Genomic DNA, 20,705 nt, shown 5'->3' on the forward strand with positions numbered 1-20,705 from the left:
GAGGCTCGCAGGAGGCGGCCGAACAGTGGTTCTCTCCTCTTGGATGTTTCTAACTCTCCCTCTCCCTGAAACCAATTAAAAAAAAATTAAAAGAAAATAAATGAGATATTGGGGTTTTTTTCTCCTTGGTTTGAGACAATCATTAATCCATTCCTTGATTATAGGGCCTCCTTTTTAAGAGAATTTAATTAGTTGCCAGCACTTTTAAATTGAGGGATTTCATACACACACACACACACACACACACACACACCCTCCCCTTGAAAAGCTGCGTGGTGGCCGACTCTTGGTCAGGTCCAGTGCTTTCTGGTTCATCCATCACCCCTCACCTGGCGCTTTGACTCATGGCTGTTACCTGCCTGGTCTCCTTAGGTGTCAGGTTGCAGCCTTTGGCCTGGACCGGAGGCCCGCTCACACCTGCAGATGTGTTAGCCAGCAGTGGCATCTGGTTTGGTGGTTGGGTGACACCAGCTCTCCTGCATAATGCACTATTGAAGGGGGCCCTTCTGTTTGCCGTTGCCTTCCAGGTGCTGCGGGGGTGGGAGGACATGAGGACTTCATTTGCCTTGGCTGTGAGGCCCTAGCTGGGGACCTGGTTTCCCTTTGTGTCCCATGTGAGCAAGGAATGGAAACATAATCTTCCCACACGCTCTCGCCCCTGCCAGCTAGCTGACTCCTGGGCATCCCTCCATTCCTGCGCTGTGGGTGGGCAGACTGGGTGGGGCAGGCTGTATTAATGGATTGGCAGGCACCATAGATTATGAGGCCCACGTGTATTATTGGCTCTTAAAACTGAAATGTGGCTGTTTACTGCTCTCTTAAATGACGTTGCTCCATGTCACATCTGTGCTGACTCAAATCTCAGCTCCACATTGTAAGACCACTTCCCTGAGTTGCTGCACAAACCTGGTTGGCATCTGCTTTATGCTGAACCTGAAGGAAACGGTCTTGCTTGGTGCACGGGCTGAGCAGAGCAATACTTTGGGAGACTTTCCGGAATTGCCAGTGGCTGCAGACTCCACAGCAGGCCTGGCACATAAAGGCTCCAGTGCCAGGTTGTCCATGGGAATTTCTGTTACCAGCTGTGTGCTATGATGGTCGAGTTTAGAATACACAGTATATGGGTTCTTGCTTCACCTGGTTCTTGAGTCTAGAACTGTTACTTCAGTAGTCACTAGTCACATGTGATAGTTACATTTAAATTAATTAAAATTAAGTAAAATGAAAAATTCAGCTCAGTCACACTAGTCACATTTCAGGTGCTGGTAGCCACCCGTGGCTGTGACTGTCGTGGGTAGAGATACAGAACATGGGCTTCAGTGCAGGCAGTCCTAGCGACAGGACCCTGCTGGTCTAGACTGAACTAGGAGAGGGTGGAAATAGCAAAATGAAAGCTGCTTGCATGTTGATTTTTCTCTCCACTCCATTAAATCTAGGAAATCAACAATGTTTGTAATGAAGAACATCAGACTCTGAGCTGTAACCCGAATTCTTGTCCAAAATTCAGCACACTGGCAGCGAGCACACGACACAGACTGCCATTTGGCCTGTCGACGTCTTTGAGACACACTTGCCCACCTAGGAAGGCACAGTGCAGGTACCTGTGTGTTCTGCCACTTGGGTGCCAGCCCGGATCAGCTCACAGACGCCCCGCCTGTCCCCTTGGGCTCCTTGTCTTCATTCTCTCGGGGCCCTGCGCACCTGAGTTCTCCGTGCTTGCTGGAATGTGAGTACAGCCATATGCTCTCAGTTCCTGCATTTATCTGATTCCGATCATGATTTGAGGCAGCAGCGCTGTTTGCAGGCCTGGGGTGTTCCGAGGGCCAGGCACGCTGGACTAAATGCTCGGGTTTTAGGGTGAATCACTCTCTGCATCCTGGCCCTCCCCTGGTTGTGCAGCGTTTTCAGGCAGCCCGTGCGGGGATTCCTTGCATGTCTTTCACGCTCTGTTCCTTGGTACTTGATCTTTGGACAGCTCTGCTTTAACCTGTGACTCAGACCATGTGCCTCTGGAGGGCTGTGGAGGGTTCAGTTCCCAGTCCAGCTGCACGGAAGGCCCAGGTGCCCCGTGGCAGGTGGTGCACTCCCCTCATTCTGACCTGATCCTTTCCTTTTAGCGATGAAGAACCTTAGGGGTTTGTGTTTTATTTCTCCTGAAAGACTCCCATATGGCTCTGCTGTGTGGTTGAAATGTTTGTTTCCTCCTGGTCCAGATGAGCTGTGCTCACAGCCTCCGCACCCAGGTCTATACATGCGCAACCAGGAGGGTGGTGGGTCCGGTCCAGCTGGCCACACATTCTGATCCCAGAAGTTGGGCATTGTGGGTTGGGGTCTGCTGGGGTGCATCCTCTTAGGCATAAATTTGTTTCCCTTGATTCATTTGAGCAACCTGGAATTCCAGCTGTAGTAACTTGTTAGGCTGCATTCCAGTTCAGGCCCAACTTTCTGAAGAAGAGGAATGATCTTATGTCCAGGGAGATAAAAAGAAGGCTGAGTTTGGCTTCTTTGCCCCAAGCCTCTGTGTGCGTGCATGCATGCGTGTGTGTGCATCTGCATGCGTGTGTGTACGTGTGCGCGCGCGTGCGTGTATGGGCTTCTGCATGCACCTCAGTGAGTGAGGATAGTGGGAAGGAAGGGGAAGGACTCCACAGAGGGAGCACACAGAACCCTCCAGCTGCCCCAGTGTTCTGTCCCTGGTGCCAGCGGCAACCATACGGGCCCCAGAGTTCTTGGGAAAGCCCGGAACCACTTAGTAGTCCTCACAGTTCCTTACTCAGGGCTGTTCGTTAGGGTAGCCATAGCCACTCGTGACTTTAAAGCGTTTGAAGTGTGGCTCGTGTGTCTGAGGAACAGCGCTTTAATTTTACTTCATGTAAACACTGGGCGGTGCTTCGCAGTGGTCACCCAGCCCCTCCCCTCCGCTGCAGCAGCTTGGGAGAGCCAGGCCTTTGCCCACTTGACACCGCAAAGCTGGCTCAGAGTAGCCAGGGGGTTTGCCCTTGGACACAAAGCCAGGGAGCGACTGAGAGGGAACCTGAATGCAGGCCTCTCGATTCCACGCTGGATGCGCTGTGTTCTTGTTCTCAGCAGAGAGCTGCTCAGTTACCGGAGCACAGAGGAGGAAGGTGTTCTCTTGCACGTGGAGATGCAGGTGCCAGGTGCCCTGTGAGAGGAAGTTCCTTGACCTGTTTGGAACTGTCCTCCATATTGGGGCTGCATGCCTGTGCCTTTTTGTCCTATCTGGCCCTTAAATCCAAGCATAGAATTTTACTGCTTTCTTTGGCTCTGGATGGAGGAAGCAGTTTTTGGTTAGCCAGCAGTGGGTTTTCCTAGACTTGGGGGGAGAGCTAGAATCCAGCACCTCAGTATCGTGGGTGACCGAGTGACCATGTGCTGCTTTTTTTTTTTAATATATTTTACTGATTTTTTTACAGAGAGGAAGGGAGAGAGATAGAGAGTTAGGAACATCAATCAGCTGCCTCCTGCACACTCCCCACTGGGGATGTGCCCGCAGCCAAGGTACATGCCCTTGACCAGAATCGAACCTGGGACTCTTGAGTCCGCAGGCCGATGCTCTATCCACTGAGCCACATGGGTCAGGGCGACCATGTGCTTCTTATTTAGGAAGCAACATGACACATGGACCTGGTTTAATTTTCAGCCGCCCGTTGTCTTAATGACTAGTTTTTCTCCCGTCACTCATTTCAAGCGTACTTCTGCTAATGCCTGTCACATTCAGGCCCAGTGCTGGGATCCTGGGGTGAAAATACTTCCTCTGCTTTCAGGGACCAGAATCAACAGCCTTTTGTAGTTCGGAGGAGAGCTCACACCTCAGTCCTGCCTGTGAGCCGGGGCCCAGAGGAAATGGGCCGAAAGCAAGTGCTCCACCCTGGTGACATTTGGCTCTGGTTCTAGGAAAGGGCACCAGGCAGTGCTTACTTGCGTGAACGGAGCTGGGATCTCCTCCTCTGCGCTGAGGACTGGGGAGTGAGGCCCACATGCACCTCAGCTGGAAGCTGCGCTCGGCTCACCGGGCTGGGGCTGCTCCCCACGCAGGTTTCTCGCAGGCACTCGCTGCCCGAGCGGAGTGCTGCTCCTGTTCCCTGGGTTTTGGGGGCCCCGTGGCTCTCTGGTGTCTTCACCCCAAGGATATAAGGGCTGTTGAACAATATTTCTCCCTGAAAATTTTTATAATGTTCCCATTATAAAAGAAGCACATATTTATATTTTTTAATACAGAATTCTAAGTATGAGGAAAAAATTAAGAATCACCTGCTAGGTCACTATTTAAACAAAACCATTATTGACCATTTTTGTGTATAGCACCTTTGATGGCCCCTCCCATATAATTTTTCTTGAATTTTTAAAAATTATATTAAACACATCAGAAGTATATTTCTGACAAGTCTGAAACTAGCTACCATATGTATGATCCTTGAAACTGTTATGCTAAATGATAGAAGCTGGTCACAAAAGCAGTGCATGGATGAGTGCAGGTACATGGAGGGCCCAGACTAGGCAGCCCACAGAGTCAAGCAGTAGATAGATGTTGCCAGGGGCTGGGGAGGTGGGGAATGGGGATTGACAGGGCTCTTCAGGGTGATGAAATGTCCTAAAATTGATTGTGGTCGTTGCACAACTGGGTGAAAGTGCTGAGCCGTTGAATTGTACACTCAAGTGGGTGAATCCCAAGGTGTGTGCATTTTGTCTCAATAAAGCCATTATCTTAAAAAGTACAAATCAGATCCACAATGAGCTCCCATCTCACACCATCAGGATGGCTACTGGGAAACACAACCGTGTGGGTGAGGCTGTGGGAGGTGGGACCCTCCTGCACTGGTGCTGAGAATGTCATGTGGTGCGGCGCTGTGGAGAGCAGGATGGCAGTTCCCCAGAAAAGGGAAAATAGCACTACCACCTAACAATTCCATTTCTAGGTATATATCCAAAGAGATTGAAAGCAGAGACTCAAAACATATTTTTACATCCATGTTCACAGCATTATTCACAACTAGAGCCCCAGTGCACAAATTTGTGCACGGGTGGGGTCCCTCAGCCGGGCTGGCAATCATGGCCAATCAGGACCAGCCTGCCATGGGAAAGGACTGTGGGAGGTTGGCCCACCACGGGAGGTTAGTTATGGGAGCGCACTGACCCCCATGGGCAGCTCCTGTGTTGAGCGTCTGCCCCCTGGTGGTCAGTGCGTCATCATAGCAACGGGTCAACCAGTCAGGTCGACCAGTTGTAACGGTCACTTAGGCTTTTATATATATATATACTAGAGGCCCGGTGCACGAACATTCGTGCACTTGGGGCGGGGGGGGCGCATGGGCATCCCTCAGCCCAGCCTGCACCCTCTCACAGTCTGAGACCCTATGGGGGATATCTGACTGTGGCTTAGGCCCACTCTCTGGGAGATTGGGCCTAAGCTTGAAGTCAGACATCCCTCTGGCAGCTTCTTGGTGGTTCTGCCATTAGGGTCAATTTGCATATTACCCTTTTATTATATAGGATAGATAGCTGGAAGGTGGAAATAACTTAAAAGTGTCCATTGATGGATGGAGAGAGAAACAAAATGTGGTTTATACATACATTGGAATATTATTCACACTTAAAGGAAGGAAGTTCTGACACGTGCTGTATAACAGATGAACCTTGAAAACATTGTGCCAAGTGAAGTAAGCCAGTCACAAGAGGACAAACCCTATGATTCCACTTACACACGGTGCCTAGAACAGTCACTCACGTTCATAAAGACAGAAGTGGAACGGCGGGGTGGGCGGGAGTTGTTTGATGGGGACAGAGTTTCAGTTTTGCAGAATGAAAAGGTTCTGGAGGCAGGTTGCACGACAATATGAATGTACTTACCAATACTGAGCACATTAAAAGTGGTTAAGATAGTACTTTTTTGTGTGTGTATTTTACCATATTTTTAAAAATTAATAAACCTGTGTACTCACCACTAAGCTTAAGAAATAGAAAACTAGCATCACCCTGGCCCATGTGTCTTCCCCGAGGCAGAGGCACCTTGCCCTCCTGAGTTGTCTGTCCTCTGCTTGCTTCTCTTCGCAGTCAGCACACAGAAACCCTTTAGTCTGTGCTTTAGGATTGAGTGTGAAATGCCTCTGCCTCCGCCTCACCTGAGGGGTGCGCTGCCAGTGTGCAGCCAGAACTCCTCCACCTTCGTCTGGAGGACGGCACATTGATGGGGGCCAATCAGTGCTGCTCTGAGCATCCTGTGCAGCTAGATTTGGGGATCCCATATTGGTGACTACTTCTGCAATCCCAGATGCCTTTGAAATCGTCCTTGCAGTGGGTCAGGGGACCAGGAGGGGCCCAGATCCCAGGGGAAGCGGAGTCTGTCTTGCAGTCCTCGTGGCTGATCCTCCTCGCGGCGCCTTGTCCTGGGAGGGCGGGTTTGTGGGCCCCTCTGATGAGTGTTTCCCAGCACTGCCCGAGCGGGAGCCGGTTCCGAGGAGGAAGGAGCGTCTCAGGTCTCGGCTGACCAGTTGAAGGTGGAGGAGGAGCAGGTTCAAGAGCCTGTCCTGGTGTAGTGTCTGCAGCTGCCGCTCGAGCTCGATAGGTGGGAGTGGCTCCCCCGGCTGTTGGCCAGGCAGTGAGGCCAGCCTGGGAGAGGTGTCTGGGAGAGCAGCCCTGCTCTGTAAGTATTGCCTGAAGCGCTTCCGGGAGTCCCCTCCCCAGTGACATAGTCCTCAGGTCTTTGTTTATCTGTCCAGGAGGGTCCTGTGCATAAAAAAGCAAATGTATACCGTTTAAAAAATTCACTAAAGGCAGTATACCATAAACACTGCTGTGTAACTGACACTTAACTTCCTTTCTTAGAGATTTTTACATTCTCAGTGCTTGCTCTCTTTTTTTTAGAACACTTTATCATGCTCTCTTACTGGTAATTTCACAACTGCAGTAAAAAGCTAAAATACAGTCTCTTAGGAAGCCTGGATCACATGAGCTTTTCTGCAATCTTCTCTCGTGGGCTAGGTTCATGGGGGTTGGCTGAACTGGTTCAAGGCAACCTTCTGATTGGATGCTTTCCTGGTTGGGTTACATTTGACCCAGAAACAACCAAGCTGTGTGTGTGGGTGTGGGTGGCAGGGGCGCTGGGTAGCTGGGCTGTTGTTTGGGTGTGTGTGTGTAGGTGGGTGTGGGTGGCAGGGACGCTGGGTAGCTGGGCTGTTTGTGGGTGTGGGTGTGGGTGGCAGGGGCGCTGGGTAGCTGGGCTGTTGTGTGGTTGTGTGTAGGTGTGTGTGAGTGTGGGTGGCAGGGATGCTGGGTAGCTGGGCTGTTGTAGACATGACTTTCCTGGGCATCCTTCGCCACCAGGTTTCTGAAGTGCCCGCCATGCAGAATGGAATCTGGTGATTGGGGAAGTTTTTAAAACCTACATTTGCAGGGTCTGATGGTGTCCCAACTGCCACAACTCAGGTGGAGGGGCAGGTGCTGACTGCTTGGTGGCTGGCCTCTGGCAAAAGGGGCCTCCTGGTTGTCTGTGCAGGTTTGTTTTGAGCCGTGCTGTTTCCTTTTTGTACATAGGGGTCCTAGGAATCTTCTCTGGGCTCCAGATTCCATGCTTTCCAGTGGACACATCCCTCGCTGCACTGGGGGTGGCGGCTCTGGCCGTGTGTGGGCACCGGCCGCTGGGCTGGCCTCGGGCCTGCCTGGTGTGAAGGTGCCGGGAGGTTACTTCAGTGTGGTTGCGCTCTTGTCTGCACACTGTGGAGAGTCGGTTTGCGATGACGGTAGGAGTGCAGACGCTTTGACAGGCTGTGTGCACGAGCTGAGTGCACTGTGCCCACGCATGCTCCTCAGAGCCATGGTGTTCGGGAATGCCCGCAGCTGAAGGCCTGTGTGCTTGCCGTCGCTCCTGTGCTGTTGGGCTGACAGTGGGCGAACTCACATCCTCTAGGCTCTGTGGGACCAAGGGACACAGTCATCTGTGTTGACAATGACGGAAGGGCCTAGCCTCCCACTCCTACCTGAGGAACCCGAGAGAGCCCACTCGGATGGCTGGGAAGGCGGGGCTTACAGAGGCCAGGGCAGCGGGGAAGGAACTGGGGAGGGCTCGGTTAGCATGGGGTGGGGTGGGATCTGTCCACTATGTGTTTCCAAATGAAGTAGGGTATCCAGGTGCTGTGGTTCCAACTAGCACTTTCTTTTAAGTCCAATAGTATTTTTCCTAACAGAATGGCTATAATCTGCTGGGTACAGAAGGGCACTACGTGACTAAGGTAGCTTCGGGGTTTGTCAAGAACACTCTGTAATCTCAACCTTGACACCTGCATTTTGCTTTGAGTGTCCCAGAGGACTCCGTGGCCAGAAAGCTCGCCTCGGATGCCCGCAGCAGCCTCTGTCCCGGCCTCACCGTGGTAGTTAGCCGGACACACAGCTGACTTTGAAGTATTGCCTCTTCATGAATGAGTTGGCCACCGTCTCCCCCCGACCCCCCATTCCCTTGTTCTTGTCTCTCCCTCTGCCTTTCTTGGCTAATGAACTTGAGAACACAAAGGAACCCCCTGGGCCAGGGTGATCGCCTGGAAACCAGTCTCCTCTGCCCCCGGGTGACGGGACAGGTAGCCTGTTCCAGGTGGTCCGCGTAGGGTTTCTTCTTTGCCACCTTCAGTGCTGAACCCTGCCTGGGAGTAATAATTGAAATGGCCTCTTGTTTATCTCTCTGAATTAAAATCAAATGGAAAAACTCCATAAAGGCCTTCCCAGGGAAAACCCAACATTTCCCGTCTCATAAACTTCTGGTGGGTTCTTACAGAAACGTTCGTCACCGCCCCGGGAAGGCAGCCCTGGCCACGGGCACATGCAGCAGGCGCTGTGACAGCGTCCCATGTGTAGGAGGCCGGTCCGACGCCGGGAGGGACTGCTCCCAGTGCCCAGTTTCATGAGGCTGCTGACCTCACTACGGAGGCTTCCCGGAGCCTCGCTGAACGCAGATCAGAGCTCCCTCGGCCTGAGCCCCAGGCATGCAGGGCCCTCTCAGCGGAGCTCCTCCCACTGCCCTTGGTGGCACTGCCAGCCCAGCCCCAGTGACTCCTCATTTCTGACGTGACCACAGGAGAGCGAGACATCAGCCAGAGCCAGAACCTGCCTCTGCGGGTCACGCCTGTGAATCCCTGATAGTCTCGCTCTCCGCTCTCGTCCTTGTTCCTTAGCGTCTGCCCAGCAGTCCCGTCCCCACCCGCCCTGCCATGGAGTTGCTTTCATCTTAGAAGGGGCCTGGGACGCCCTTCCTGCTGCACTCAGGTCTGGGCGATGATTATTGACTTATTACTATTTTATTGTTGTTTATCCTCACCCGAGGATAATTTTCCCATTGAATTTTTTTTCTTTTCTTTTTAAAAAATATATATATTTTATTTATTTTTTTTACAGAGAGGAAGGGAGAGGGATAGAGAGTTAGAAACATCGATGAGAGAGAAACATTGATCAGCTGCCTCCTGCACACTCCCCACTTGGTATGTGCCCGCAACCAAGGTACATGCCCCTTACTGGAATTGAACCCGGGACCCTTGAGTCCGCAGGCCGACGCTCTATCCACCGAGCCAGTCAGGGCTTTTTTTCTTTTTTTATAGAGTGGAGCAGTCGGGGTTTGGGGGGTACAGAGAGAGGGAAACGTTGATGTGAGAGAGATACATCGATTGGTTGCCTCCTGCACATGCCCCAACCGGGGCCGGGGATCAAACCTGCAACTGAGGTACATGACCAGAATCAAACCCGGGTCTGTGGGCCGACACTTCTAACCCCTGAGCCAAACCAGCTGGGCTGTTGTTTTACGATTTTTATTGATTTTTAGAGAGAGAGGGAGAGAAACATTTATGTGAGAGTAAAACATTGATAAGCTGCCTCCTGCACACAACCCACCAGGGATGGAGCCCAAAAACCCAGGCATGTGCCCTGACTGGGAATAGAACCAGCAGCCCTTCGGTGCCTGGGACGATACCCAACCGACTGGCCAGGGCAAAGGGCTGCTTTTCACTGAGGCTCTGCACAGCTTGGTGGTCATAGGGATTAAGCAGCTTGATCCGGCCTCAAGAGCTGTGTGTGGCAGTGTCCTGTCAGAGGCTGGGCTAAAGAAGGCTTCTGATCAGATGAACAGATAACACAGAGCTAGGAGAAGAGTAGCTGTGCTGGAGATTCAGAAAGATCAGGACAGGCTGCAACAAGCCAAACGAAAATGACAGGTGTGTACAGGTTTGCAATGAGGTTTGCCGTCGGGTGTGGGAAGAGTGCTCTGGGTGGGAAGTCTGCATTAGGGAGGCCTCAGGCTGAGAATCTGGAAACTGCCTCCCTGCTGCTGTTTGGCCTTGATGTGCAAGGCTCCACTTTGAGGATCCTGTTACCCATCCCTGGGGGGGGGGGCGCAAGAGGGGGGTCCGATCAGCTCAGCCCCTGGGCGTGGGTCTTTGTGAGACTAAATCCAGTCCTGGGCTTACAGGTCAGCGTGTGCTCCCAGGTCCACCAAGTGTCGGTCATTGCTGTTCTTGAGATGTCTCTTTTTCTGATTAAATAAAGGGCTTGCTCGCTAAGCAGTGTGCTGGGGTGCTTGGGGTGCTTGGGGTGCTGGCCTGGGGAGGGCCAGGGGACTTCGTGCAGCGTGCCCTTCCACAAGGGTCAGAGGAGTTTGGTTCTCAGTCGCCCAGGGCAGAAGTGCCTGCAGGCCAGAGGGGACTGGTTTTGAGCCATGCAGGGGCAGGGTGTTGGGTGGTCTCTGCCTCAGGCCCTGCAGTTGCGCTGACTTCACCCTGCTGACCTGAGCTTCTGCGTCAGGGGTGATAATGCGATTTGGGGCTGACCTCATCCTTGTTTCCTGGGAGTTCAGCTAACTCAGACCTGTCCGTCCCTGCAGCAGACCACCTGCCTGGCGCAGTGTATACTGCAGGTTGTCATTTTAGAGATTAGGGTACTCCTCCACCTTTTCATAGTCCGTTAGTTTCTTTCAGAAAAACAGTTCTTCACTGATGATCCTGAGTATTGGGTTCTAAGGGTGATAGAAACTTAAGTGAGACGTGGTGTTTTCAAGAGCGCAGGCTCTCGGCTGAGCTGAGGCCAGACTCCCTCAGTGTCTCAGCAAAGAAACCTAGTAAGTGCTCCCAGCTAACTCTTGTCTTTTTCTTGCCCCTCCCTCCTAAGGGTGAGCTTGTCGGCCACAGACTGTTACATTGTGCATGAGATCTACAATGGGGAGAACGCGCAAGACCAGTTTGAGTATGAGCTGGAGCAGGCCCTGGAAGCCCAGTACAAGTACATTGTGATCGAGCCCACCCGCATCGGCGATGAGACCGCGCGCTGGATCACCGTGGGCAACTGTCTGCACAAGACCACCGTGCTGGCGGGCACCGCTTGCCTCTTCACCCCACTGGCACTGCCCCTAGATTACTCCCACTACATCTCCCTGCCCGCGGGCGTGCTGAGCCTGGCCTGCTGCACCCTCTAAGCCCACAGGAGACAGCAGAGTCTGCAGGTCGCACAGGAACTTTTTTTGCTCCATGAGGCAACGGAGCCCGGGAAGGTGTTTGGTTTAATAGTTGTTATTTTTTAAAAATAACACAGATCACAAATGTACCAAGGGTTTTTTCAACTCGCCACACTAAGCTGTGGATTTCTGCAACCCCCAGGGAGTCTGAGGCCATGGGATTCTGACTGGGCATGGAATGTTGATGGGAGCTGAGGGGGGTGAGTGTGCTGGGGTGGGGTCTTGAAGTTTATTGTTTAACTACCTTCCAGAGCCAACCAGAAGCAATTGACCATTAAAATGATGAGAATTTCAACTCCAGGTGTCTTTGCTTTTCATGACTGTGCCAGTAGCTGCTGCAGTTGGCCCGTGGGTGGCACCAGAGGCCGCCCTGCGTCTGGCTGCAGCCGGTGTCAGCACGTGAGTAGAGCAGGCCCTGAACAGGGCAGGCTTAGACCCACCCAGAGACATCTCCTGTCTCACCTGGCCCTGCTTCCCAGGCTAGCACTGCTCAGCGCCGTGCAGGGACGGGGCAGGGGAGGGTGACAGGCCTGGAGGTCGCCAGGCCTCTGGTGCATGTGCACAACTGGGGTCTGACGTCTGGCCCAGGTTTGGATTTAGGACACAAGAAGCTCACGTCTGCACCTGTTTAAAGCACTGGAGCTGTTCCTCACGTGCCCTGAGCAGGCCTGTTCCGCAGGCGCCGAGACCAGTGCTGCTTGCACACCGAAAGGCCTGTGGGCACCACCTTCCCTCTAAGCCTTTGCGCAAATGGACTTACCCCTCCACGAAGAAGTTGGGCCCCTGCCTTAACGGCAGCTTTCCCAAGACCTGCTCTCAGCCATTCTTGAGCTACGGAAGGGTCAGGGCCCATCCGCAAGGTCATCCTGGAGAGCAATGCCGATCTGTACGAAGGCCTCGGGTGATGGACATTTTTTCTAGACCCAGAGCTTTAAAGGTGAAAGGGACCCATGGTGGGGCAAGCCCTTGAGGTCTTGGTCCTGGGCAGCCTGGTTCAGATAAACTCACAGAAATTAAAAAACAAAACAAGGAGCCCATGGCCACCAGCTGGAGAGACTGCTTGAACTCTAAGGGCCCTGGAGATGCTAATCACTCGGTTGAGTGCCAGGGGCCAGAAACCGCGTTGGGTAAACACTGTTTCCATGGTGATCTGGTCACTGGAACCTGGCAAACTGGCAGTGATCCCAGACAGACCTCAGCCCAACTGTGCGATGCCCACGACTGGGCTGCCTGACTGCTGGCCCCTGAGCCTGCTGGGCGGGAAGGGTAGGTGGTGTAATAGCCCAGATTTGGACAGGGATCCCCATGCCCTGCCTGCAAATCAGGTTTCATGGGGGAGGCAGATAGACACAGACAAGCAGTGCCATCCCAGGCCTGCTCAGCAGCAGGCCTCTCCAGAAACGGAGGCCAGGTGCACGGCACAAAGTGATTGCTGTCGGGTGGACCAGCCCCGGTTCTGAAATGCCACCTTAACTGTGTCCATGCCGGAGTGAGCACAGACTCTAGCTGAGCGGTGCCCCAGGCAGGGAAGGAGCCGTAGAGCCACCTCCCACATTGGGCGTCCGGCCCTCTGCTGGTGCCTGACGTACCTATTCTGCCACCTTCCACATAGACACGGGTCATGCTCACGTTACCAGGCCACAGCGCTCTTGAAGAAACGAGATAGCTGCCACCTGGGAGGAAGCAGAGGCCAGGTGAGGTGGGCCTCCTCTGCTGAGTCCACAGGCATGAGCCCCATGTGTGTGCTTGTGACTGGGTCATGCCGTTGACCTAGTACCCGAGTCTGGTTTTAACTACCTGCCTCCCTCCAATTTCAGAGAAGAGCAAACTTGGACAGTCTCTCTCCTTGGTCCCGTCTGTCAGCTCCCTCCAGAGCAGTGTGCACATCTGGTTCGGCAGCTGTCAGTCCCTGAGGGGGAGAAGGGAAGCTCTCTGCTCAGTGCTGCTGGGAGCCAGGCCGAGTGTCCGGCAGCTGCGCCCTCTACCCCTCGCACGAGCGCTGTCCCTCGGCACAGGTGTGCACAGCTGTCGGGAAAAACTCGGTTTTGTTTTTCAGACTCTGATTTCGGCATAAAGCATAGGACAGTGAAACAACAGGAAGCTTGTAAAGTGGAAAGTGTCTCTGAACTTTATCTGAAGGCAGAACTAAGAATGTGCCTTTCCAACCTACCCATCAGAAGCAAGAATAAAAGATGGGAAAACCAACTTCAAGGACGAAAGAGAGGAACTGGACACCGCTCCCCCTGGGGGCAGACACTCAGACATGGGTTTGAGCCGAAGGCCAGGCCCGGCCCAGCTCCCCTCTTTGGGATGCTCCTGTGCGGGGCGCACTCACCCTCAGACAGGTGCGCACTGCCATCCACGTCACAGCTCCACAGGCCCCACCTTTACCAAACCTGCTCTCCAGGGAGCGGCACCCAGGAGGGCTTAGGTGCAGCCTGGGCATCAGAGAGCCCTGAGCCACTGGCCCCTTAGTCCGCTTCCTGGTTGCTGAGGGCAGAGCATCTGTGGTGCGAGCACACCTGTGGTACCTCAGACCCTGCCGGCCCGAGAGCCAGGCAGACAGTGGACCTAGCTAGTTTTAATGGATTTGTTTGTATTCTATCACTTTCTATTTATACGGTAGAATACAAAGTTTCTATAATAAGCCTTAGACAGTGAGCTGCGTATGTAAAAAAAAATGTTAGGCAGCTCAGCCCATGGGGCTCAGTGTTGAGCATCGACCTATGAGCCAGGAGGTTTGATTCCCCAGTCAGAGCACATACGCGGGTTGCAGGTTCCATCCCCAGTGTGAGGGGTGCAGAAGGCAGCTGATCAATGACTCTTTGATGTTTCTCTCCCCCCCCTCTCTGAAATCAATAAAAATATATTTTAAAAACCATAGAACATTAGACAAGTAAACACTCAGTGATATTCAATGTGATTCACGTGTCATATATCGGTTGAGACCCTTTTTGTCTGCTCCAAGCTGCTTCCCAGCCTACACCTGAGGCCACTGTTGCAGCTGCTCCCAAACCACTCACCTCCACACACAGCCACCACTGTGGCTGCCGCCTGGAGGGCAGTGCACCCCATCGGCCCCAGCTGCTGGCCATTTACTTAATGGAGAGGAAAGGACAGCACCCAGACAGGGCCCTTTAGAAAGTACCAGCCAAGCAGTGTCCAGGGAGAGCTGTTCTCATCCCATCTACAGAGACAGCTTCCTGGCTGCCTCCGAGGGATGCTGGCGTTGGCATGTCTGACCAGCCAGGCAGTCCTCGTATGGAAGGAGCCTTTCCCAACACCAGGAGGGAGGGAGCTGGTTTCTGAGGAAAGTGAAAAGCCGTGTGTCACATTCCAGCCACGGGTCCTGGGATGGATGTGTGGGCACGTGGGCCCTGGGGTAGGTCAGCCCATCCAACCCACTTCTCATCCTCCAACTTTCAGGAAACTTGCGAGCCTTGAACACCGACTCACAGGCTGCTCAGGTTGTCATTTGGGGAGTGGCTGAAATGGCAAGCTCCATAGTCCAGTTAGGACGGAGGGCAGGACACAGTGTGACATGCGAGGGACTTACTCCAAGGCGGGGAAGCCTATACAGTGGATCCCCATTTCCACTGTCAGCTCCAATAGGGGGAAGTTTCGTTCTGAACTGAGGTGTGAAGCTGACCGAAGGAACCTCAACCGAGGAGTGTTAGTAAGTCTGCCACAGGCACCCTCTCTGGCTACTCTCAACCTTCACAGCCAAGAAGTGGCTGCTTCCATCAGGGAGCAGACGCTGCTGCAGAGAGCCCCCAGCCCGGCCACATGGCTCAGAGGCTGAGCGTCGACCTGTGAACCAGGAGACCACAGTTCAATCCGTCAGGGCATATGCCTGGGTTGCGGGCTCCATCCCCAGTGGGGAAAGTGCAGGACGTAGCCCGATCAATAATTCTCTCCCATCATTGGTGTTTCTATCTCTCTCCTTCCCCCTTTCTCTCTGAAATCAAAAATATTTTTTTAAAAAGAGTCCCCGCCCCCGACCGGATTCTGAGCCTCACACCAGAGGACACATGGACCATGTGTCCTTTTCCCATAGACGCGGTCTCCTTAGTGCGTCTCCTCTGGGAGTGGTGCCTGGTCCTGCAGGGCTGGGGGGTGGGTGGGGTGGGGGGGGTGTGGTCAGTAGGGAAATGGGAACCCTTTTCTGGTCCTAGAACTGGTGGCACTGGGAGGTCAGTGATGGTCACATTAGCCCCCCGCTGGGCTGAAGGGGACACTGCAGGGCCTGGGGTGCACACAGGCTTCTCCCTTGGGGCCAAGCCTTTAGGAGAGTGGTCTTGGGTGAGTCAGACGTGGACAGCGAGGCCAAGGCGCCGTCAGGATGTCTGCTGGTTTCCAGATGGAAACCCGTTCTGGGAGCCGGCGGAAGCTGGGATCTGAAGGAGGCACAGTTATCTAGTCCTCAAGGACATGGCTCATGTGTCCATCCATTGGTGTTTATTTCATGTTCTCAGCATTAAAACCCAGCTCCTTACTCCTCAGGGCCGGCCTCGTGGCGGGAGGCCTGTTGCCGCTGTGCTCCGGTCTCGCCCCGCAGGCCGGCCAGGGCTCTGCAGGGGAAGTGCCTCGGGCCTCCACCCCGACAAGCACCCAGGACAACAGCCCTGCGGTGGCACTAGGAGTCCTTGGGCTTCTGCTCCTTCCGGGCCCGGGAGGCCATGAGGCGGAAGAAGAGCGCGGGGGCCAGCGTTCGCAGGTAAATGGCCAACGAAGGCGCCAGGCTGGCCAGGACCACGTCCTCCTTCTTCTTCACCACGGCAGCCAGGATGTCTCGGGCCACGTCCGCAGGCACTCGGCCCTGGGCGGTGGTCTCGTCCATAACTAAAGTGGACAAAAGAAACCTGTGAGCTTGAAAGCACAAGTCCCTCCCGGCTGAGCTGCGTGGACCAGACCGTGGTGCGGTCAGCTCCCCAGCTTTCCATCGTGCACCCACCATCCTAGCTCCCCTGCACCCAGGACAGGGGGACCCCTCCGTGGCTCAGGGTGTGAGCGGGGGTCAGAGGCCTGTGGGCGGGACATGGGAACGGAGGTGGCGCCCGCCAGTGCTCAGGACCAGCCCAGGTGGAGTCAGTCAGGCGCCCAGCACAGCCGAGGGCTTCCCGACCTTAAGAATCTGCGCCTTCGAAAGCACCAATGACTCCAGAAGGTGAGCCACCAGCCAGCGTGGGCGGCTGCTGAGGTCAGCCAGTGGGGGAGGCCCTGGCCACATGTGCTCCCACTACTCAAGGGTCAGGTGCTCACTGCACACACGCAGGAAGGAATCTGGGTTAGGGTTAGTGACAGCTGTGGGAGCCTGGGTGTTAGGCTGGTTAACAGTAACTGGTTCCTTCTTCCCTTATCATGACAATTTTGCCAAAAAAGTAGGACCCAGGGCAGGCACTGAGGAGGCCACTATCACAGACCATTAGAAACCGCTCGCACGTTGTCCAAACCACCTGCACTTCCTACCAGCATCTGTTCTCACTGTGTTTTTGTTAACACAGAAGAAAGGAGGTTTCTGATTGTAGCTTATTTTTCAAATTCCAGGGGGAGTTTTTAAAAAAGATTCTTCTAAGTAGAAGTAATATAAAAATGGATCTCTCTGGGTCTATGCCTCCGTCTTGCCTCGTGAGTGAGAGCCACTGCCTTCAGGGCATGGGCCGTCTTGGCTCAGGCCAGCTGGGGAGCGTGCAGGGCCAGGGAGGCAGCACACAGAGGGCACTCAGGGCCAGCAGGCCTGTCATGCTGGGGGAAGCAGAGCTGGCTCCCGCAGCAGCACACCCATGGGCCAGCATACCTGAGAAGCAAAACCCACGGGTCTCTGCTGGCCTGAGCCTGCATCTGGGCCGCAGCTGGGCCACTGAGGTGACAGGCCAGATCGGCTCTCTTCGGCTGAAGCCAGAGGGAGGTTCTGAGGGGTGTGCCCACCTCACCCCGGAAGCTCACTGCTTTGAGTGCCCTGATATCAGTTACTCCTCAAGCATGGTGGGTAGGGAACTCTTGGGTCAAGCAATGCACGGAGATGGGTTCGCTGGAAGACTGGCAGCATCTCAGCTTGGGGACCTCCCTCCAGCCGACAAGTCCTGCCCCGATGCGCAGTGGGTGGTCCGGGGTAAAAGAAGGTTACCTGGTAGGCAGTATATGTGACCAACACCCAGTGTGTCTTCGTTTTTAAAATTACATTCAAATGAGTGAGCAAACAATCAGCAGCTAAGAGCTTTCTATAAAAGGAGAGGAGCTGGAGCCTCACCTCCATATCTGGAGCCGTCGGCGGCGATGGCGTTGAGGGAGAGGTTGGTGCGGATGTAGCCGGGGCTGAGCACGGTCACGAAGACCCCATGCTGCTCCAGCTCTGCGCGCAGACAGTCACAGAAGGCCTGGGTTGCATGTTTGGAGGCTGCATCTGCAAAGGTGGTGGCCAGAGGCAGGGTGTGAGTTGGGGTGGGGCATGGCCTGGGGTGAGACCACATGTTCATTCTCTACTTAGGAAACTGGCCCTATGATTTAAGCTTAGACAGTGCAGTGTCACAGCAATACCCTTCCTTAGGGAACCAGATGGCACCCCCACCATCAGGATTCTGCCTGAAGTATTTCGGAGGAAAGGAGCAGCCTGTCTCCAACTCTCTCCAAATGGTTCAGGAAAGAAAGAGTATAAACTTCATGTATACATACGTGTGCGCACACAGTGAACATGAAGCAAACATGTAAATGTTAACAACTGGCACAACGGGGGCTCCTTATTCTGTTCCTGCAACTTTTCTAAGACAGAAATTATTCTACTTTAAAAGGAAAAACCCCACTTCACGCCTAATGGGTACAATATGCAATAGGACAGAGGATATGAAGTCGGGAAGTGAAAGTCCTGCCTTCCAATTCCACTCTCCAGAGGGAGCCGATGTGAATGGTTTCTGGGGACTTATTTTTTATATCCTATGTACACACATGTGACTTTACATGTAAGTAATTTCTTTACAGAATGAGCTCAGACTGTTCATGTTATTCCTGCAAGTAGCTTTTTGCACCTGGTGGCAGCAGACTGGACAGACGGCTTCCATGCCGGCCACGCAGACCTGCCCGCTCCCCACAAGTCACCAACGAGGCGCGGGCCAGGGGGGCCATCACGGCTGCCCCGGGTTTGTCACGGAGGCCGGCCCCCAGTGAGCACCTGGCACGCGCTCATGAGAGCCGCGGCCGGCTCTCCCACGTATCTTGTCTGATGAGCTTCCACGCAGTGCGTTCGCCTGGAAGAGCTACCCAGCTGGCTCCACCTCCGCCACGGAGCCCCTCTGCTCTGCCGGCTGCTCACAGCCTGAGGACAGGTCCTCCAAAGGGGACGGAGCCCTGCTGGACAGTCTCGGGAAGCACGTGGCATCTCCACTGAAAACAGTTTTCTCCAACTCAGACTTCCACGCGCTCCAGCCTTAGGAAAAGGGGGATCCATCAGCCGATAAAACGGGAGGGGAAACCCAGGACATGGCGCAGCGAGTCCCATGAGAAACTCAAGTGTCTGACCTGCCCCCAGCCGCGGGGCCAGATTCTTCGGGGCAGGCCAGGCGCTGGGGCTGCCCGAGGAGCTGGCGGGCAGGTGTGGCGAGAACCGCTCCCTAGCCGTGGTTCCAGGAGGCTGCCCACAGGCACCTGCTCAGCACACCGTGGCTCCTCTCACCTCGTCCCCGTGACAGCGGCTCAGAGTGGGGGAGACGGCTACTCATCGGGGTTCACTGAGGGGCCGAGCCCCCACATTTAGTCTGGTCATTACACAGTGCCCAGACCAACCACTATGCCCTCCGTTAGTCACAGGCCAAGTGAAGAACAAAACTCAGATTACATCAAAGTAAAGTTTGGAAATCATTTTGTACCAGGAACATGGCATATCCTAATTCTGACGTACCTGTTAGTAACTGTTTATCATGTGCTTTACCGTTTGCGATTTACGTACATAATCATCCCCGGGCCATCAGAGCAACCTTAGATGGCTGTCCTGTCCCTGGCGCTGACACAACACCACCCTAGAAGCAAGTGTGGACACAGGGCTTTGAAATTCACAGGGGCCTTTTCACCTCCAAGTCTCGTTTCCCTGCAAAACAGCTTTGCGGGGCACGTCACGGCTGTAAGTCTCGCTTTATAAGACGGGAAACGAGGGTCAAACAACTTGCCTGCGGACAGACAACTAGAACCAAGCGGCGCGCTGGGTGCAGGACAGCGAGCCTCTGTGCTCTGCGGGGCGGGCGCAGCCCAGCAGGGGAGGTGGTGAGAGCAGAGGGGTCGGTTATAAGTCTTTACTTCCAGAGAGTGGAGCAAAGGAAGGAGTTACTAGGACAGAAATTACCTCTGAAATCTTTTAACTTAAGAAAACTAGATGCTGCCCAACCGGTTTGGCTCAGTGGATAGAGAATCAGCCTGCGGACTGAAGGGTCCCGGATTCGATTCCCGGTCAGGGCACATACCCGGGGTGGGGCTCCATCCCCAGTCAGGGGCGTGCAGGAGGCAGCCAGTCAATGATTCTCATCATTGATGTTTCTAGCTCTCTCTCCCTCTTCCTTCCTTTCTGAAATCAATAAAAATATACTTCTTAAATAAATTTAAAAAACTAGATTAGTTTGCTTGCTGGTGCTACATGATGGCAGACAGATTAATGAGATGATATCTCAAGTTTTCGGCACAGTCACTGCCACATGGAGGTGAGAGTGTGCACTGGAAATCATTTGGAAGCTTTAATTATTTGGTCCTGACCTGTTTCCACTTTCGGGAATTCATCTCACTGAACCCTCCCGAGTGCCTAGAGCAGGGGCCTTCAAACTACGATCCGCGGGCCACATGCAAATACAAATATTGTATTTGTTCCCATTTTGTTTTTTTATTTCAAAATAAGATATGTGGAATCAAGGCTTAACTACAAGACTGCGCACAAAGACCACTAGGGGGTGCACCAAGAAAGCATAACAAAATGCGGAGACAAAGAAACAGGACAAAATTGTCAATGGAAGATATAGAGTTCAGAACCACACTTTTTTTTTTATTTTTACTTTTTTTCAGAACCACACTTTTAAGGTCTCTCAAGAACTGTCTAGAAGCCGACGATAAACTTAATGAGATCCTCGAGAAATCTAATGAAACCCTCGATATTGTGATAAAGAACCAACTGGAAATTAAGCATACACCGACTGAAATAAAGAATACTATACAGACTCCCAACAGCAGACCA

General features: G+C 53.5%; 2 protein-coding genes across 3 annotated transcripts in view; one reads left to right on the forward strand and one right to left on the reverse strand.

The window, feature by feature from the left end:
- Positions 1-1,423: 1,423 nt before the first annotated feature.
- TMEM11 (transmembrane protein 11) lies at positions 1,424-11,461 on the forward strand. The gene is made up of 2 exons (XM_006773948.2): positions 1,424-1,726; positions 11,158-11,461. Coding segments are annotated over exons 1-2 (306 nt in total). The 5' UTR covers positions 1,424-1,724.
- Positions 11,462-15,936: 4,475 nt separating this feature from the next.
- The window catches only part of DHRS7B (dehydrogenase/reductase (SDR family) member 7B), a 57,131-nt gene continuing 52,362 nt past the window's right edge, over positions 15,937-20,705 (reverse strand). For both annotated transcript variants that reach the window (XM_006773949.2, XM_006773950.2), the window contains exons 6-7: positions 17,751-17,903; positions 15,937-16,342 (exon numbers count right to left, since the gene is read on the reverse strand). In XM_006773949.2, coding sequence (XP_006774012.1) covers positions 16,137-16,342; positions 17,751-17,903 — 359 coding nt within the window. In that variant the 3' untranslated portion in view covers positions 15,937-16,136. The remainder of the gene's footprint in view (positions 16,343-17,750; positions 17,904-20,705) is intronic.

Source organism: Myotis davidii, unplaced genomic scaffold (genome assembly GCF_000327345.1).
Source record: "Myotis davidii unplaced genomic scaffold, ASM32734v1 scaffold207, whole genome shotgun sequence".
Lineage (NCBI taxonomy): Eukaryota > Metazoa > Chordata > Mammalia > Chiroptera > Vespertilionidae > Myotis > Myotis davidii.